Source organism: Candoia aspera, chromosome 4, assembly GCF_035149785.1.
Source record: "Candoia aspera isolate rCanAsp1 chromosome 4, rCanAsp1.hap2, whole genome shotgun sequence".
Lineage (NCBI taxonomy): Eukaryota > Metazoa > Chordata > Lepidosauria > Squamata > Boidae > Candoia > Candoia aspera.
The window spans coordinates 76,984,678-77,004,799 of NC_086156.1; the positions used below are offsets into that span (position 1 = coordinate 76,984,678).

Here is a 20,122-nt window from a genome sequence, read left to right on the forward strand (position 1 = left end):
ATTGGAAGACTACCACCACCTATTGAATCTTTACCTTTTATATTTTTTATTCACTCTACCTGGATTAGATTTTCAAATGGTTTTTTGGCCACATCTGATTTTGAATCTTCCTGCAAAATGGAAGGGAACCAGGCAAGTGGGGAGGAGAAGACAAGTCCATTTTAGACAAGCCTTGCATCCAGTCTTCAATGGAACATGTTTTGAATTAGGTTCCACTAGCAAATTAGAAATTCTGAAACTAAATGCTGGAGGAAACATACTAAATTCTTCACATTTTGATTCTGACTGCAACTGCTAGTCAATTACATTTAAGATAAGTTCTATTGTTTTGTTATATTACTATATGCTTAATGTTACTGTGCTTTACTAAGTCACAATTAACTGGGTTCATACTACATACTATCCATATACTATACTGTGATTTGAAAACTACAATGGCTGAGTCTACACAATAAGCCAAACTGCATAAGCTATATTAGGGCTTGCCAGAGTGTATGAACTCAGCCTAAAAACATAGGATTGGAGCACAGCAATTAAATAGATGCTTCTAGATTTAAAATTCCAAACTTAATCTTGGGAATTGGTGTAAGGGATTGTAAGCTGCCCAGAATCATAGGGAGTTGGATATCCTATGCATTGTATAAATACATCTGAGAAAGGGGAGGGGAAAAACTACAGTGATTGTGGCATTTGAGGGCTGGCTTCACACCTACATACATACAGTCCTCGACTTATTATGACAACTGGGACCAAAATTTATGTCGCTAAGTGATGCGGTAATAAAGCGCAACTGCATTGCTTAGCAATGGCAATCCCTGCAGTCCCGGTTGCTGCCGTTAACTGAATACCACGGTCGTTAGGAGAGGCAACTTCCTGCCAGCTTCCCACAGCCAAAGTCAGTGGGGAAGCCAGCAGGAAATTGCAAGTCCCAGGCCAGCAGGCAGGTAAGTGGCTGCTGCTGGGTGGGGGAGGGAGTGAGGGGGTGCACAGGGATGTGCAAGAGGCGCCGCACGAGTTGGGGAGGGTGCGGCACAGGTCAGGAAGGGTGCGCATGGGTGCGTGAGAGGTGCTGCATGGATCAGGAAGGGCATGTTGTGTGGGCTGGGGAGGACGTGGGTGTGTGGTGTGGGTTGGGTGCGTGAGTGGCCAGTGCGGCACGAGTGCAGAGGGGCTGGGGAAGGTGTGTGGGTGGGGGATACTTACCCCAGCGACTTGTGACCTTCCCTGTTGGTTTCCCCATTGACTTTCTGGGAAAGCTGGCAGGGAAGGTTGCAAATGGCTATCACGTGATTGCGGGTGCTTGGCAACTGGTCGTAAGTGCAAACAGGTTGCCAAGCACCCAGATCACAATCACGTGACCACAGAGGTGCTGCAACTGCCATAACTTTGGGGACCAGTCGTAAGGCTCTTCATTCAACACCGCTGTAACTTTGTAAGTCAAGGACTACTTGTATATAAGATCTCTGGAGGTCTGTACTTCCACATACCCAGTTCAGAACAGAACCCAAGACTCTGAAATGAAAACTGATTAGGCTAATGGAATATATCTGCACCTCATATTTTTCACGCTTTTTTTTTAGTGAATTACATATATTTGTTTCTTTGTTGAATGACTGAGGAAAGAGAAAGATTGTGGAACACAGGTCTATAAAAGCAAGTAGATGACAACTAGGTCATGCTGCCAAGTGAATAACACCTTATTTATTTGTCAAATTTTATCACCACCCATCTCCCCCCAAATGAGGGACTCTGGGCAGTTTACAATAAAAGTATGCCTTATACCTTTAAATCTTCCTCTTTTTCTTGTTTTGCAAAACTTGCCGAGGTACACATAGAGGTCCAGTATTCATGGTACTGTATCTTCAAGCATGAACAATACAAGCAATGGTAAAATGTTGCACTTAGCCACAAGGGCTAGAATTTGCTGTAAGGCTCTAACACTTCTCCCTGGTCCACAAAACCTGCTAAGCTGTACATCTGATGTCACGTTTGAACAGGTTTCTGGGGGCTCTGAATATACACTCTATATGGTCCATACCAGGAAAGAACAGAATGACAAAATTCAGAGGAGGATAGAGAAATGTTTGAATACTACCTTGCTGATGGCCATCAGAACAGTAGAATATGACACCATCTGTAAACAATATGAGAGAGAGAAAGGGGGAGATGGTTACAAGCTAAAGCTAATATTTAAACAAACAAACCTACAAATAAAGTCTGCCATTTCAACTGCTGTGGGAAGTGGGTGAGGGGCAACAAGGTCACTTAACAGCAATACAGCTTTGCTGAAGCACTGGTCTGGCACAAATATAAACAGACATTTTTAGGCAACAAGGTATTGTTTCACATCAACATTATAGTGAGCAGCACAAGAAAAAAGCAGTTTAAAATGAAACCAAAAAGCTTCTCTAGGGGCAAATTTGCCAAGAATCTCACAGCAATGGGGCAATTCACAGCAATGGAAAAACACTCACCTGTTTCATTTTGGGAATACACAGCAGGAAAACACATCACCATGATCTTCGTCACAAAACCTGTACAGGCTATCTAACATTCTGTTTCAGAATCACAGATGCTTCCATTGTAGGAAAAGAGCCAGGTTAGTCCAAAATCAGAAAGTCTGATAGCACCTTTAAGAGGAACCAATTTCTATTTTAAGGCATAAGCTTTCACAACTCTTTTTATTTTTTTGGCTGTCAAAGATTTTTTTTTAATTTTTTGGCTACACAAGCATGAATTAAACATTCAAGTTTAATTCATCCAAATGTTTGAACCCTCTCCTCACACTAAAGCCAAATATCTGCTACAGTTCTGCAGATCTGCATGAAAGCAACTTACTGAGATTCACTAATTTCACTTAAAAAAAAAGTTACTCTCAAAAGTTAAAGTGGGCACATGAATAAAATCAGGGGCGGATTTCACTGCCATTCACAAACCCTTCTTGCAATTTAGCGAAGTGAGAATAATTTATACAAATTAAGAAGGAACAAGAAAATTGCCCAACTGTTTTAAAACAGAAAGTAGCAGGAAAATTGTGCCATGAGCTACTTAAAACTAGATTAGCACAGATTTTTTTTTCTTTTTTTTCAAAGACACTTCAGTTCCATAGATAAAAATAATATTTAATCCATTAACATTAATTTACAGCCTCTAGAGATTAAAGGATTTATGATGGGATCATTACCTGAGAACTGATGGCATACTTCAGGTAGGACAGGAGTAATGGGTTTGGCGACGGGCCAATCATGGCTTGTTCAAGAAGTGCTTCTGTAATTTAAAAAAGAAAAGAAATTCATTCTAGAAAAGCACAATCATTTTCATAAGGAACAACAATGGCCATAGTTTGGTCTACTAAAATCTCTCATGAAATTTGGATCACTTTCAGGAATCACCAAACTTCTATAATCTCGCAGTATTTTGCAGGATAACAGAAGCAAATAATTCAGGTGTGGAAAAGAAATTATTCTTTGTTCAACAAAGACTCCTGGGTAGGAAATGGACAGGGCGCCACCACTCTCTCGTGTGCTAAATACACTACAGTCAAAGGACGTGACCGTACATAAATTCTGCAGCCTCAGATGGAACAGAATCTTTGTCAGGCATCACCTCTATGCTCTGAAGTCTCCTAGGAATGAGACAGGAAGATGTTGAAGGACTGACACAAAGTATACCTCAAAACAATGCTGCTGGCACATACTTCCCCATGGCAGCTTACCAGCACACTGGATTTGTTAAGAAGAAAGAATCATGCACTGAACCATATGATATGGTCATGTGATCATTTGATGTCTTTTGGGGATGGTGTATTAATGTATTTAAGTAGATTTATGGGAAAATCCTTAAATATTACAGATGTTAATATGATGCCGAACTATATATCAAAGCTTTGGAATCTGACTGTTTATCGGGAATTATGGTTGTACCAAGCATGGGAGTGGTTAAAAGAATCATACTAGAAAATTCAAAATGTGATATTATTCCAGAGGCTAAGGAATGGTTGTTGAAAATTTATGATTTGTTTTTTGGAAAAGGCAACATTTTCTACGAATCAAAAGATGCAGCAATATGTTTTACTATGGTAGAGATTTTGTGATATTTTACAGTACTGTTTTGTTCTAATTATATTATAGTACTATAATCCAGTGACTACTAATAAATATAAAATGTAAGAGATTTTTTATTTTTGTGTTTTTCTTTTCTTTCATAGTTCGTATTCTTTGTTTTGGATTGTTTCTTTTCTAATATTTTTTCTCTCTGTTTTGGTTTCTATTTTTTTCTTTCAGTTTAAAGACTGTTTTGTTAATTGTGCATGTTAAGAATGTTAAATAAAAATAAAAAATAAGAAGAACCATATACATTTTACCTGTTCAGTCAAACTTTTAGTTTTTTTAATTTTTATTAAAAGTTTTTACATAGCTAAAAGACAAATACAGCAGTACATAAAGAAAGAAAAAACAAAAAGTGCAGGAAAGAATACAGTTAAAGAAAGGGAAAAAAGAGATAAAGAAGCAACTTCAGCCCTTCTTTATAGCAGTTTATCCCTCCTCCCTTCTTGACATTACAATAATCCCTTCAGTCCCTTATTCAATCTTTTTTCAATCATCGGATCCAGAAATCACCATTTTACTTTTTTCCGTTTTCAGCAAAAAGTCCATAAAAGGTTTCCAGTCTTTTATAAAAGTACTTATTGTTTTGTCCCTGACCAAACAGGTCAGTTTTGCCATTTCTGCTAGTTCTGCCATCTTCACAATCCATTCCTCCATTGTGGGTATTTCTCCATCTTTGTGCATATAATAAACTCGCTGCAGTTACCATATATAAAAGCAGTCTTTTCTAATTGGCTATCCATAAGTCCCAATAAAAAGAGTTCTAGTTTCATCTCAATATTAATCTTCAAAATTCTTTGTAATCATATATGTTTCTCATTTTTTAAAAAGATTTTTATCCTGCTTTTTTTTTTCATATACAACCCAAGGCAGGAAATGTACCTAATACTCCTTCATGTTTTTCACATTTCCAACATTGGCTAGAAGTAACTTTATACAACTTAGATAATTTTTCTGGGGTCATATACCAGTGGTACATCATTTTGTAAAAAACTGTCTCTTAAATTATAACACAATGTGAATTTCAGTCCATTTATCCATATTCTCTCCCATTGATCCAACTGTATACTGCAACCAAATTCTTAGCCCATTTTATCATGCAAACTTTAACTTGTTCCTCTTCTGTTTCAAATTTCAACAAAAGTTTATACATTTTTGCAATCATGTGTTCATCATTTGTACACAATTCATTTTCAAATTCTGTTTTATGTTCAATCCCTATTAGCTTTTTATCTATATTAAATCCTTCTGTTAATTGTGCATATGAAAACCATTGAAAACTAAATCCATGTGCAGTTAATTGCTCTCTGGACTTCATCTTAAGCTGTCCATCTTCCTGTATTAACAAGTCTTGATATGTTAACCATTTCTCTTTGCCTGCTGTTTCTTTCTATAAAATGCTTCCTGTGCTGAGAAAAATTTTAATTAGTTATTTGAATGACTACAAATGAATATAGAAGGGGACAGGGAGATTCTTCAACACAAGCTATTCTGTAGTCTTCCTTGAATAGTTTTTTTCTTATCCTCAAAATTCCATTAATTCTCCCATTTATAATAATAATGCCACAATTCCCTGTTGTCAGATAGTCTCATTTATCCACATATGTATTTCCCATGAACATTAATCAGTCTCATAGATCACCTGTGTTAAATTATTTGCAAAGCACCTAAAAATTAAAGAGATTTTGAAAAGTTAACAATTAAAGCCTATCACAAACTCACATGCTCTAGAACAGTGTTTCTTAAAGTGTGGTCCTAGGACCGCTGGGTGTCCCCAAGACCCTCTCGGGGGTCCTCAAAAATCAAAATTATTTGCCAGCCTATGTTGAAAAATAATACAATATTAAAATCCTATCAAACAATTGTGAGAAGCAGTAGTGGCAGCAAATGCTTCAATTTTAATTTTTTAAAATGGTAAATATTGATAAATATAACTCATACAAACAAAAGCTTTATTTTTAAAAGTGGGAAGGGGTCCTGAGAGAAAGAAGTTTAAGAAACACTGCTCTAGAACACTGATAGGCAGAAGAAAGGTAAGCTTTCTGTCTCCCAGTTGCTTAAATATGGCACTAACCAATTTATCTGCATACCTCCCAGCAAAATAATTGCAATTTCTGGAATTAAGAAAGCTGGAGTGAAGAATAAAGTTAAACCAGGCATGATTTTTTTAGTGAGAGGAGCATAAACGCTGCTCAGTTACAGCACTCATACAAATTTCTAGGCTCCTTAAGAATTCTTAATTCTACAGTAAGTGTATAAAATTCTCAATTCTAAATTTAGCCTGTTTATTTATATACTGCACACACCCAATCTACTGGCCATCCCACAACAGTTAACAATGAGACCAATAAATAAAACGAGAACCAGAAAATAAAAATAACATAGAATAAAATGCAAACACAATAAAATTATCTAAATTCATACATCAGAAGAATAAATCCAAAGAAAAATAAAAAATACAGTAAAGATAACATATGACATCAGCAATTGGAGGGAAAAAACAGCAACAGAAATGCATGACTGCTATGAGGGGATAGCTAAAGAATAAAAATTAAAGATTTTTCTTAAGAAGAGACTGGCTGGACTGAGAGGGAGAGAGAATTCCACAGCGTTAGCAGTGCTACCAAAAACCATCTAGCCCTGGATGATTTCAAGCAGGCTTCTTTCTGGGACAGCACCCATAAACAGTTTCTGTTTATGCTTCTGGGTAGCAATATAGGGAGAAAGTCGTTCCTTCAGGTAGGAGGGCTCTGAGCTTCGTAAGGATTTACAGGCAGTAACAAGCATTTGGGATTTGGCACAGAAAGTGACAAGAAGCCAATGCACCTTTAGCCAAAGCAGGTGTTAGATGCTTTCTTCAGGAAACCTCCACCAGGAGCCTAGCTGCCAAATTTGGGGCCAATTAAAATTTCCATAACTTCTTAAAGGCATCCTCATGTAAGACCCCATTGCAATAGTTTAATCAGGAAGTAACCACTAAATGGGTAACTCATTGACAACAAAAAAGGTGTCCAGCTGATAAGTCAACTGCAGATGGCAATAAGTTATATTAGCCACTGCGTTAACCTAAGCATGCAAGGACATCATGTCTCAGATCACCCCCAAACTGTGGACCTGACCTTTAAGAGGGAAAATGCCCTCCTTTGGGACAGAAAATATTCCCTCAAATTGGTTAAGAACCCTCCCTCCAACCACCAAACCTGTTACAATTTATGCACACTGTAGCACAGTCCTGGCAGGAACCAATCGGGAGCCCAGCAAACCTCACAAAGATGGAAAAGTGAAGGAGACCGGTGTGTCATTTGCATAAAAGTGGCACTGAGCCCTACAACCTTTCACTCCCAGCAGTCTCATAAAGATGGTAACTATCATGGAGAATAGAACTGGACTTCTGAGGAAGCAACGGCAGACTGAAGATGGCCCTGTGAGAACAGAGCCAATGACCACAGCAGAAAGAAGAGCTGGTGAATGGATCAGCTTCTTGGAATTCCTCTCTGGAACAAGAAGAGGACCAGGAACACTCACAAGCTCTCCATGCAGTGGCTCCCTGCGAGGAGACCATAAGACAGTGGTCCCTGGTGGGTTTTAGAGCTCTGGGAACCGGGGGAAGGTCATCTCGCTGAAGCTGTGGTTTGGCGCCTTCATAAGGACACTCGGTTAGCATACTTCCTTTCTTAACCACTTTAGGAAATTGTTTGTTAATGACTTTTTAAAAGTTAAGACCCTTCAGAAGGGCAAGTTTCAATATACCGGGTGAGTTTCCTTCTATCCTTGATGAAAGAACTTTCATGCCAGTTTAAAGACTTTAAAAAAAAATTTTTTTTTAAATACACAGCAAAAGGGTGACTAGAACATTATTTTAGAAAGCTATAAATGGATTAAGGGGCCAGATGGACTTGAAATAGGTTTTTGAAATTAATTACAAGAATACTTCCTGTAGGTTGTTTAAGATTTTATAAAAAAAAATATATGAAGATTTTGAAAGTAACTGTAAGAAACCTTCCCATGAGAAAGTGTTGTTGATTAGGAAAAAAACATGGTAAGAGGAGACTTTGAAGGTTGACTAGAGGGAACCAGAGAGAACTAAAGATTATAATTAAAGGAGAAGAGACCCATTAGTACAGAATGGAGCAATATTATTTGACTGTGGAAGAATTCAAGTATATTTGGAAATAGTGCCCTCAGAAATTACTCTTAAGAATGTCTGCTATAATAAAAATGGATTCAAAAGACGTTGTGGAAGAGGAGCAGATTTTACCGGATAAAACAGAGACTGAGGGTGAGGGTGATTTCAATGTGGATCTGAAAATGAATTTAAAAATTTCAGGCCATTAGAATGATATAGAAAACAATGTTACACTGGATTTACAAATGAAACCAGATGATGTCTTAGTTAAAGGGGACATACAAATAATAAATTAGAAGAATGACTTGGCTTTCTTACCTTGGATTTACCAAAGAGACATGTTAAACTTGTGAAGGAGTTTCTAAGAGGACACAAAGAGAAAATTATAAGAAATCAACTTGTGGGACACTATTTGAAGGGATTAAAGATCAAGATTCTTAAGAGTAAATGGAAGGAATAAAAAGTGGGTTTATTTGATAAAGGTTAAAATATATATGTTGTTGTTTCCGGTAGTTCTTAATGGACTCTTTTTTTTTACTAGGATTAAATGATGAGGGTTTAAAATTTGTTTATATATAAGAGATAAGACATGGGAAGAAGAGATTTTTGGCTGTATTTTTAGAGAAAGTGAGGTTACTATGTTAAAAGGAAAGGAATATAAAACTGATTTATTTGATTAAGGTTAAAATATATATGTTATTATTTCTGGTAACTCTTAATGGACTTTTGCTGATTAGAGCTGAATGACGAGGCTTTATAATTTATTGATAAGAGATGAGATATGGGGAGAAGAGATCTTTTGTTGAAATATCAGAGAAGGTGATAAGTTATTGAAGTAGTTTATGCTTGTCTTGATGGAGGAGGAAGTCATTTCTTTATACATCTTTTTTATTTTTTCCTTTTTCTCTGAACTTATTTTTTACTTTTTATAGTCTTCTTAGTTTGCATTAATTTTTTATCTTTGTATTTATAAACTTCAATAAAAATTATAATATAAAAAAAGAATAGAATCAAGTCCTGTCACGGTCCATACCTTAATGATGCAGAGTGGAGTAGAAGTCTCCTGGGATCACTATGTAAAACCATAGCAGAAACAGCCAGTTTGGTCTAGTAGTTAAGGTGCTGGGCTAGAAACCAGGAGATTGAGAGTTTTAGTCCCACCTTAGGCGAGAAAGCCGGCTGGGTGACTTTGGTCCAGTCCCTCTCTCTCAGCCCAACTCACCTCACAGTGTTGCTGTCGTGGGGCAAATAGGAGGAGGAAGGAGTATTAGGTATGTTCGCTGCCTTGAGTTATTTATAAAAATAATAAAGGCGGGATAAAAATAAAATAATAAAATAATAAAACCTACTCTTGAGGTAGGAGCAGAACCATAAGAAAGCCATTCCTCAATGGTGGTTCAGAAGAATACCATAGTTAATGATGTCAGAAGCTACCAAGACATTCACAAGAAGGGACAGGTTGCCCCTGTCAGGCTCCGTTAACAGATAATCCATCAGGGCAACCCAAACCATCTCCATGTCTGGCCTGAAACAGATTTAGATAATTAGTTTCATTCAAGAGCACCTGAAGTTGTTCCACTGTCATCCTCTCAATCAGCTTGGCTAGAAATGGAAGATTCAAAAATGGTCTGAAATTATTAAAAAACAAGGAATCTATTATTGGTTTTATAAGAGGGGGCATACCACTGCCTCCTTTAAGGCTGGTGGTATCTCCACGCTGCTGAGATATTCATGATCATAGACAATATTTCCCTCAGCTGATCTCTCAAGGACACGTGGTTGCCCAAACTCATCAAAGCACCATGTTCACAGACTGAAACTGATCCAACAATACAGGACAAATCAATGCATCATCATAAAATGATGTTGTGAATATGACCATGAATATAAGCAACTTTGTCTGCAACAAAGTCTATAAAGACATCACAATTTGCTACCAAATGTTCAAGGAGGAGTTCCACGCTACTAAAAGGACATGTCAGCCCCAAAATCCCTTGAAAAATTAACCTACCCACTCCGATCATATGAATACCATAATTTAGGAGTAACTGAATTCTATAAAACCTCTCTCGATATCTTATAAATTAATAATTTATAGGTAATAATACAGTAACTGCTATATTGTTATATATTCATATATCTGAATCTTGGAGTAACTAACTGTAACTATATTTAGTCTCCCCCATAAACTCATGGGGATTTTTAACCATATGTTTTACCAGTATTAATCTGAATAAAGAATATTAGCTTCCAGCAACAAAGACATTTTCTAGGTATAAACATTTCAAGATATTTAAATTAATCCATGGAAACTTTAAAACCAGTAGCAAGTATATTAGGCTTATTCCAAATAACCGAATAACCCGAAAGTTCACCAAAGTGTTGTACAGTGTCCATAATCAATCTGTCTCACTTACTCAATTTCAGGTAAATATATTTTGAGTTCTTAGCTTCTTGCACCTTAGGCCTTGCAAAGTGGATAGAATCTTTAGCAATGATATGGCCACACCTTCTCCCCATCCTACTTCCTGTTTCTACTTCTGAATCCAGACATCTGGTGAACAGCTGCACCCAGATGACATCATCCAGCTTCTCCAACTGGGTTTCTGACATACAAATAAGATCAGCCTCATCATCCAGGATCAGATCACCCAGATGGTGATCTTATTTACAACTGACTTGGAATTCAACAGGACAAATGAAAAAAGGGGTTACTGATGTGCCTTCCCACTTAGCTGGAAATCAGGCCAGACTAAGGTACAGGGAGAATCTGCTTGATCATCTATTTCCTGAAAGAACTACTTCTAGTCCCATTATAGAACTACCTTCTCTCCAGAAGTTGTTAATGAACCATCCCTTCTCCTAACGCAAATCCCACTTGACAAAATGAAGCACCTATACAAAAACCCACCCAAACATAAAAGCACTGATTCAACAACTTAAATACCAATTCAAATTCAACTTATAAAAACAATGAATAAAATAATTACTTCTAAATCTACTTTACCCAAAAGAGCAAAAAAAAAAAGCAAAAGATAGCATGGGAATAACCTTGGTGACAACTCTTTTTTCTTCACAGAAAGTTGTACCATATTGTTCTCTAGTCATGGCAGTAACAAAGACAACATAAATTCCTCTTCATTAAAATCCCACAAAATTAATAGTTTGTAAACACAAATGGTAAATATATTTTGTAAATAATTTGTCAACAGCTCCAAAGAAATCTTTTAACTACCTCCATAAAATTGCTATTTACATTAGTAATTCCTAGTTTCTTTAAAACAAAACAACTCATAGACCCAAACCCAATCAACCCAACATACTTCCCTATCCATTCCACAAATCAAAAAATGAACCCATTCAACAAATGCAACTAAAAGTCTATCCACAATTCATATATTTCACAACTCTGCTACATTCCTTCTTATGTACACTCTTATACTTCTTTCTCTACTACACAATGAAAGTCCACAAGCATAATCTTTATGATAGCCTATGCCATTCTTCTACTTCTTTCACACACAAGGTTCTCTGTCTTCCATATTGCATGACTTCTCTAGCTGCCTACTTCTATCTTCTTATAAATACAGGACCTTGCCTCCTCTTCTGCTGATACATTTATCAGCCTTTTTTCACCACATATGCCACCACTGGTATTGTACATTTACAATGTGGTTTTAATCTCTACTCTGTTGTTCTTTCCACCACTCACACACACACCAAGAATTTGTATGTCTTCCCCACCAATCTTTTAGGAGAATGCCAACAGATGTTAAAATTCTTTAGGACAGAGCCTCATTAAAAAAAAGTCACCAGGCTCCCAAACAACCCCGTCATCTAGATACCTTTTCTTTTTCTTTTACATGTACATCTTGTGCATTAGAGTTTTAGTTACTGGATCTTAGGGTTCTAACAAAGAAAAAAATAGCTGTCAGAAACCTTCCTCTGGTCTAGAAGTAACAAACACTGTTAGAAAGAACCTCTGCCTAAGGGAACTAATACGTGATATTTTAGGGTTAGTGACCCTCCTAGCAATTGTTTTGATGGACTGCCCCATACACCCACTGTCATTATTCCAATTCCAACTGTTAAGCACTTCCAATTTTCAGCAATCAATAGGCCTTGCCAGGGGTGCTACTCTTCGCCATTCAGCTAACATAATCCCACTACTTACACCTCTTCATAGGTATCTGTATTCTGGGGTTGCCGCTAAAGCAGTTATAGAGTGGCTGTACTTGCTGCAAATTCTGGAAGTTGTAGTCCCAATAAAGTTTCCACTGCTTTATGTTCCACCTTACATCATTGATTATGCACATTCTTGTATGCAAGTTAGATATATTTCCACAAAGTAATTTGCATCAGGAAAATCTATGGTGCAAACTGAAGATTAGTACGAGCTAATAGGATAGCCTGATTTTATAGGCAACTTTTCAGAAAATTCACATAATTGATCCTAATGCTTTTGGAGTTCAATCAGTTGAGAGAAAGGAAACTGATTTTGACAACCTCAGTATTGCCTTCTGGTCACCAGAAATCATGAGAACCAGTTTGGTCTAGTGGCTAAAGTTCTGGGCTAGAAACCAGGAGTCTGTGAGTTCTAGTCTTGCCTTAGGCATGAAAGCCAGCTGGTGACCTTGGGCTAGTCACTTTCTCTCAGCCCAACTCGGTGCAATGTAGACTAGTCTCCTCATGGTGCACCCTGGGCAACGTGACTTGTCACGGCTAAATAGTCTACACATCTGGCTGCTGGACCTCACAAGGATTTCCCAGCAAGAAAAAGCAGCATGAACACTGAACTGCTATGCCATTTGATAAAAAAAAACAAAAAACAGAAAGCATGCTTGTGATATCCATTCCCTGTAGTTCTTAAAAAGTTTCCACACTAACTCCATGCTTAATCTCCCATTTCTACAAATTCACACTTTTGATAATTACCCATGGCTTTTACAGGGTGGATTGTTTGTACAATTATGCAGGAAAAAAGGTGTTCTGTCTAAACAAAGAGCCAAAACTCTTTTTCTGAAGCTCAGTTGGAAAACTACAGCTGTCACACAGAAGCATTAATAATGATCATGGCTGTTTAGATTTCATTATTAAGCCAGATGGTATGTTACAAAATTAAACAGAACAGAACCCAGCCTTAAAAGCTGTATAGCCTTAAAAAATGTTGAGCAGACTTCAAATTCCAGAGCTTGTACCATACAAGAAATGATATACTAGGATTTTTACTAAAAAGACCATCTTTAAAATAAATTAAAAGAGAAATAGAAAAGGAATGCAAATATTGGTCAATAGGCAGAAAAACTCAGAAATCTACAGTGATAACACAAAATTTAATTAATTTATGCAGAGTTCCTGGTGGATATTTTACCTTCTCCTACAGAACTAATTTCTAGTAATTTTATGAAGACATGTGAAGAATAATATCATGAGGCTTTGAATGTGAAGCTAGCTTAATTTTCACTGAAATAGCATTTATCATTGCATGAATGGTGAGCCTTGGTCTTATATATTTTCCTTTTCCTAACTGTCTACAAGATTTTAAGTTTGTACTTCCATTTTTAAATAAGCACTGTTAGTTATATTTCTCAAAGTGGATAAACTATAATTGGTCTTAACTATGATTTATTGTAGGGATGCGGTGGCGCTGCGGGTTAAACCGCTGAGCTGTCGATCGGAAGGTCGGCAGTTCGAAACCGCGCGGCGGGGTGAGCTCCCGTTGCTCGTCCCAGCTCCTGCTCACCTAGCAGTTCGAAAACATGCAAATGTGAGTAGATCAATAGGTACCGCTTCGGCGGGAAGGTAACGGCGTTCCGAGTCGTCATGCTGGCCACATGACCCGGAAGTGTCTATGACAACGCCGGCTCCAAGGCTTAGAAACGGAGATGAGCACCGCCCCCTAGAGTCGGATTCGACTGGACTTTACGTCAAGGGAAACCTTTACCTTTACCTATGATTTATTGATAGAAGTCTACTTCAACCCATGAATTATCATTATTATGGGTTGTTTCACTAAACCAGCTTTGAGGCAGTCGTATGTTCAGTAAGTCATAAACAGAAGCAGAAGCTTTTAATATATTTCCAGTACTGGAAACTAAGAAAGAAATTGGAAGCTATCTTCTAAAAGCCTGAAGAGTTATAATTTTATGAGAAAGTTAAATTCTGTTTAACTACTTCTTTATTCCAGGATCTCTTCATCTTTTAATGCTAAAGCTGGAGGAACCTTAAGAAAAAAAGGAATGAGTGGAGTTCCAAAAGCAAAGCAGAACAGATTGAGGATTTGTAAGGGGCAAAAAAAAAAGCAAGGCATATTGAGAACCTATCTATGCTACAAAAATGAACTCGTTCCAAATCAATTCGGTAGTCAAGACTCCCAGGTAGGGAAGAGATCAGAAGCTTTCCATTACAGTGTGCAGCAAGCCATCCTGGCTATTTTCTCTGAATGAGAGAACAAAGGCTTGCACAAACCATAATTTGTCCACAGACTAGGCTGCTTTGGTGCTAAATCTGAATTAAAAAGTGAGACACAGCCAGAAAATGTTTATAGCTGGGCAGCCAGGCCACAAGCCAGATTTTACACACACGTTCGGCAAAACAGTCGGAAATTTCTTTCTCTTTGGGCATCTCAGATTCGCAGCCGAGCAGTTTTCAATTACAAAGATACACGTTCTTATGTGTTTCCTGGCAAACTGTCCCCATGCTTCTTCAAACCTGAGTAGGCAACTGCAGTATCAGTAGCAGCTCATACTGAGTCTGAGTACAAATGAAGACGCTATAATAATTCCAAAGTAAGGAAGTGAAGTTTCATCAGATGTAGGTGGGATACTGATCAAGACATTTCCAGCCCACCTTTCACAAAAGAAACCCAAAGCCAGGGAAGTGCCTAGTTTCAGCAAAAGCTGATTGACAACATCCAAGCAAGAATAAAAATTAATCTATTTCCTATACTCACTGTTATTTTTTTTAGAAATATATTTTTGTTCATTTTAACAGTTGCTGCAATGGCAAAAATAAATAGAAATTACACATTCTGCTGCCATAAGGTATTTAATTTTGGATTATTGTGATGTGTGAATGTGGGGAGTCAAAGAAAAAAAACACATGGTTTTAGTGCAGTAAACTACAGTTGGTTAAAGGAGCACAGGGATAGTCTCAAAGAAGGAATGCAAGAACAGTTGTTACATAAACGATGGCTTAGACCAGAAAGAGGGGAGGGGATGAGAAAGAAACTCAAGGATGCCCCACCTTGATTTTCTTCGGTACAAGAGGCGGAAGAGAGAATCTGTTATATACTGTAGATTGTTATTATACCTAACATAGTTTTCCAGTAGTTCTTATGATATTTGCTTCCTGACCTGCCCTACCTTGAAGGACTGACAATTTCAAATCACTAACTGAAGCTATACCTTAGCCTGATATGTAAACATATCATTATGCATTGTTAACTGATGATTTCCGAGCTTCTTCTTGATCAGTTTTTTTTTTTTACTCCTGCTACTAAAATGTAAAAGAAGCTTAAAAAGGAGGGAAAACAATCTAGGAATTAGCAAAAAAGCCGTAATTACTTTGCTTTCCAAAACTGGCTGTCTTGTTCAAGAAATCATTTAAAAATAAGCCTTGGCTTAATGCAGGAATGAAAAACCTCCAGCCCATCAGCCCCTTCAATCCACAGAACTCTGTCTCAACAGCCTCATATGGTTCCCAAAGGGGAAAGCATGATCAGAGCTGTATTTGTAAATATAACGGAGGCTCCCACAAACATATCTCTGATTCAGCTGCCCCGTGTGTGATGGTCTGCTCCAACTCCTTTGATTCAGAGGCCAAGGGTTGTCAGCCTTCGGATCCAATAAGCAATCAACTACCTGAGACTGATTCAGCAGGAGCAGGTGGAATCAGCTGATGAGGGTCCTAATCCTAGCCAAGCACCCAGCCCAGGGATGCATCAGGAACTCGAGAGAGATAAGCAGAGATGCTCTGCTCAGTTCCTTGAGAAGGGCACAATTGCAGCCACAGCTGCAATGATCTATATCAGAGCAGCCACCAGCCTCTTTTTGAAAACCACCACACCAACCCTGGATCTGTGCCCCTGTGTGCTTGATTCCTCCTTGTAATCCGGGCCCTGGCTCTTTGATCTGGGCTGGCTAACAACCTGGACTCTGTGGACTATGCTTCACTGGACTTGTGCTTCATTGGCTCTGGACTAAAGTCTCTAACCACCCAGTTCTCAGGCAAGACCTGGACCTGGAGAATATATGCATTTGCACATGCTAGCTCTCTGCCTTGTGTGTGACTACTTGCTGCTCTATTTGTAAATCAAGTTGGTGTATGTACACTCAGCCTGAAATAGGATACCATACTTTCTTCAGAGAATGCAGATACTGAGCAGACAGAATTTAACAGAACTGCCCTTGAAGACGTTTTACTTTGAGCATCTACAAAGATCAATACAAATTAACTGGTTCATGCATTTCCCAACGTGAGAGGGTGAGCAGGGCTGAAGCCAAACTATGGAAGGTGAGGTATGCACTAGCTTGCTGCTTCACCCAGCATGGACTGCCTTTGTTCACACAGTATGAAGATGAAAACCAGTGTTTCCTATTTTGCCCTGCATAGATCAAATTCCTTAGTGTGATGCCTTAATGTTAGGCATGGACAAAAGCCTTAGTGAGGCCTTTAAGTCTCCAAATGTAAAATATTAAAATCATCAGTGAATTCAGTGTGTTCATTTGCATGACACATTGTTGCAAGTTCAACAATGTTTATATTTAATCACACCAAAGGCATAGTTCCACAGTGATTCAGATTTCTTATTAGCATGAATCTTAAACAACAAAAAGTATCTTGATTTCTTCACACACCATGAGGGAAGAGACAGGCATTTAAAAAGGCTACAACCCCATTTTTTAATTGATCTGTTTCATAATTCATAGCTACCTACTTACCAAAGCACTCCAGGTAGTTGATATAAGTAGATTATAGGACAATTATTTCTTTTCTGAAGGAAAATAATAGCTACTTTGAATCCCTGGCACCACCTGCATAATTTCTAACATGACATCACTGATGGACTGTCTTGTAGTAACTAAACTTGATTTAGCACTGCACTTACCAGGCTCTGGAAACCACTGTATGACTGGGGCTGTCTGAATGACCAGAGTGGTCAAATACTAATGTATATGCTGCTAAAACAAGAAACAATTTGTCATTCACAGCAACTTGTCGTTCACTGGAGATCACACCATTTAGGAACAACCACAGTTTAACATTTATGATGTACACAAGGTATGAACCAGACCTGCTAAGTTCAGGATGTCCCATGTAGTCCCCTTGGGGAAAAATTTCTTCATATTTATAGCCCACTGATAATCACTCCACCTTTCCTTCCAAGCCTGGAGGATGGCCTGTTTGAGGTTGACTACTTTCATCATCTTCCTCTCCTGAAAGAAATAAAGAAAATGTTCACAGGAACTCTATCACATGTCATTCTCAAGCTTCAGGTTTCCAGGCCATTAAACAAACGTATAACATTGCATGCTGGACAAGGCTTTCACAACTCCTATGGCTTTGGTCCAGACTGGCCTACCTGTGGCCTTCTAGATGTCAACAGGCATTGAACTACAACTCTTGTTGTATATACTGGCTAGACTGATAGGAGCTGGAATTCACCAGCATCTGGAAGACCACAACTCTTCTTTAGCCTAAAGGAGCACTTTCTCAGCCCCACTAATGCGTTCCAGGGTTGTACTATGATTGGAATCCATAGCACATTCCTTACAATTTGCTGTATACTAACCCTAGCTTGACTGAACATGTGATTTCAGCAAGATGTTCCTCTCAGGAAGCTATACTCAACATTTACACAAGACATAGAAAAATTGAGATGTCATTCAACAACCAACCAATCTGAGGAAGGAAAGTCACACTTCTGAAAATGTTTGAAAAAAAAAAACAGTGAAAAAACCTAGTTATACAGAATTATCATTCACAGTCTCAATCACACACCTAATTACATTTTAGATATATATTTATGCAGGTAGTACTCACTTAATGACTACAATTGGGACTGGCATTTCAGTTGCTAAGTGAAGCGGTCATTAAGCAAATCCAATCCGATTTGACAACCTTTTTGTGGCTGCCATTAAGCGAATCACTGTGGGCATTAAGTAAGTAATACTGTACCAACATGTATGTTTGTTAATACCCTTCAACTTAGAACATTGTGAGAACACTACCAATAGGTCTTACATTGCTTAAGTATTATAGGAATGCAACCTTTACCTATATTTAAAAGGAAAAATACGTGATATGTATGAAATCATACCAAAATTAACCCAAATTAACTGAAATCAGAGAAAGTATCTTCTGCTCATTTCCGAATAACCACTGTCAACTACCATTTATGTTTTCATGATCAAGCAACTGGGAACCCATTACAAAACCTATGATTACAAGCAAGTTAGGATCCTTACACTTTTATTTAATTACAAATATTTGTAAAATATTTAGGATCTTTACACTTCTTGTATTTAAACATTACCTCTAATAAGATCCTATAAGCTAAAAAATCCTATGAGAAAATATATCCTATTCCTCCTGGTGGCAATCTCCATTGCAGATTATTATGTACTGGAATTCTCAAAACACAAGAGAACTTAATTTAAATTATGGTAGTACTGTGATTAGATAATGTACTTATATTATTATATTATTGTACTGTTTATAGTGTTTTGTGTTTTTTGTTGTTATGCTTGAATTACACTTAGATATAAGCACATACCACATAACTAAGACCTTGGTCTGAATCAGAAAGGCATCGTTAGGTTCTTAAGCACACTCACTTCACACACCACTGATAACTGATCTGTGAGATCTTAAATTGTAATTTTAAATATGTTCGTTTGAAGTAAGTTTCAGAGAATTCAGTGGACTTACTGACAAGCAGTCATATATAACATTGTGATGTTAAATTTCAAGCAGATGGGTGGACTCAGGAAACAAATTAATTAACAAATTATAGAACTCTAAAGATAAAGTAGCTTACCCCAGAACTAAAATAAATTACTATTCCTTAGTTTCTACTACTGGATCTGGGACACGAAATCTGATGCACTAAAGCGGGAAAAATTAATAGCAAGAATCACTCTAGGATTCATTTAAGATACCTAAAAGAGAGGGATGCACATCCCCATATTAGACTTACCAGCTCTCCTTCCCGTATAAAAGAAACACACTGCCTCTACCTTCTTTGATCCGCCATTTTCGCACCTTCGAAAGAGCCTCACCCGGATTGGCTAGAACTAACTTCTGCACTGCAAAGGCTGTTGGGAGTTGTAGTTCTAATTTAGGTAACAATTCTTAAAACACGTGTTAAGGATAAATGGTCAGTGAAAAAAAGGGGATTTATTTCTGAATATACATACACTATTCTAAAAGAAGACGATTAGAACACTAATTTAAAAGCTTGAGATTACACCCTTTCTTTCAGAAACCGGGAAAGCGCGCTTGTGGGTGTGCTTAATTATGCTTAATCTCATCTCTCGGAATTTTATTTCATCCTTTAGTGCCTCATTTTTACTACTGTACTTAAAATCCAGGAGCCAAAATATAGATGTTCAAATGGAGGAAAACCTGTTGAATTTAGACTTGTCACTAATATATTCATATATTGTAAAACAGTTTTTTTCAATGAAATGCCCTTCACACCTATTGTGATTATTAAGTATCCCAGCCAGCAGGCTGACTGGGAATACTGAAAATTGTAGTCTCAAAGTTCGAAAAACTTTTTGTAAAAATTAAAAACAGAACCCTGACTGGAAAAACGGCAGTTCAGAGTTCAAACTGAAATTGGGATCCTTTAAAAATAAAAAAAGAATTGCCAACGTCATTTTCT

At 37.6% G+C, this 20,122-nt stretch overlaps 1 protein-coding gene across 7 annotated transcripts in view; it reads right to left on the reverse strand.

Annotated features, from left to right (window-relative positions):
- Positions 1-19,512, reverse strand: part of MED24 (mediator complex subunit 24) — a 68,443-nt gene extending 48,931 nt beyond the window's left edge. For all 7 annotated transcript variants that reach the window (XR_010067800.1, XR_010067801.1, XM_063300669.1 and 4 more), the window contains exons 1-4: positions 19,433-19,512; positions 17,528-17,669; positions 3,185-3,267; positions 2,096-2,134 (exon numbers count right to left, since the gene is read on the reverse strand). Coding sequence is in view for 5 of the 7 variants with exons in the window: in XM_063300669.1 (XP_063156739.1) it covers positions 2,096-2,134; positions 3,185-3,267; positions 17,528-17,660 (255 nt within the window). In the remaining 2 variants the exon portion in view is untranslated. The remainder of the gene's footprint in view (positions 1-2,095; positions 2,135-3,184; positions 3,268-17,527; positions 17,670-19,432) is intronic.
- Positions 19,513-20,122: the final 610 nt, after the last annotated feature.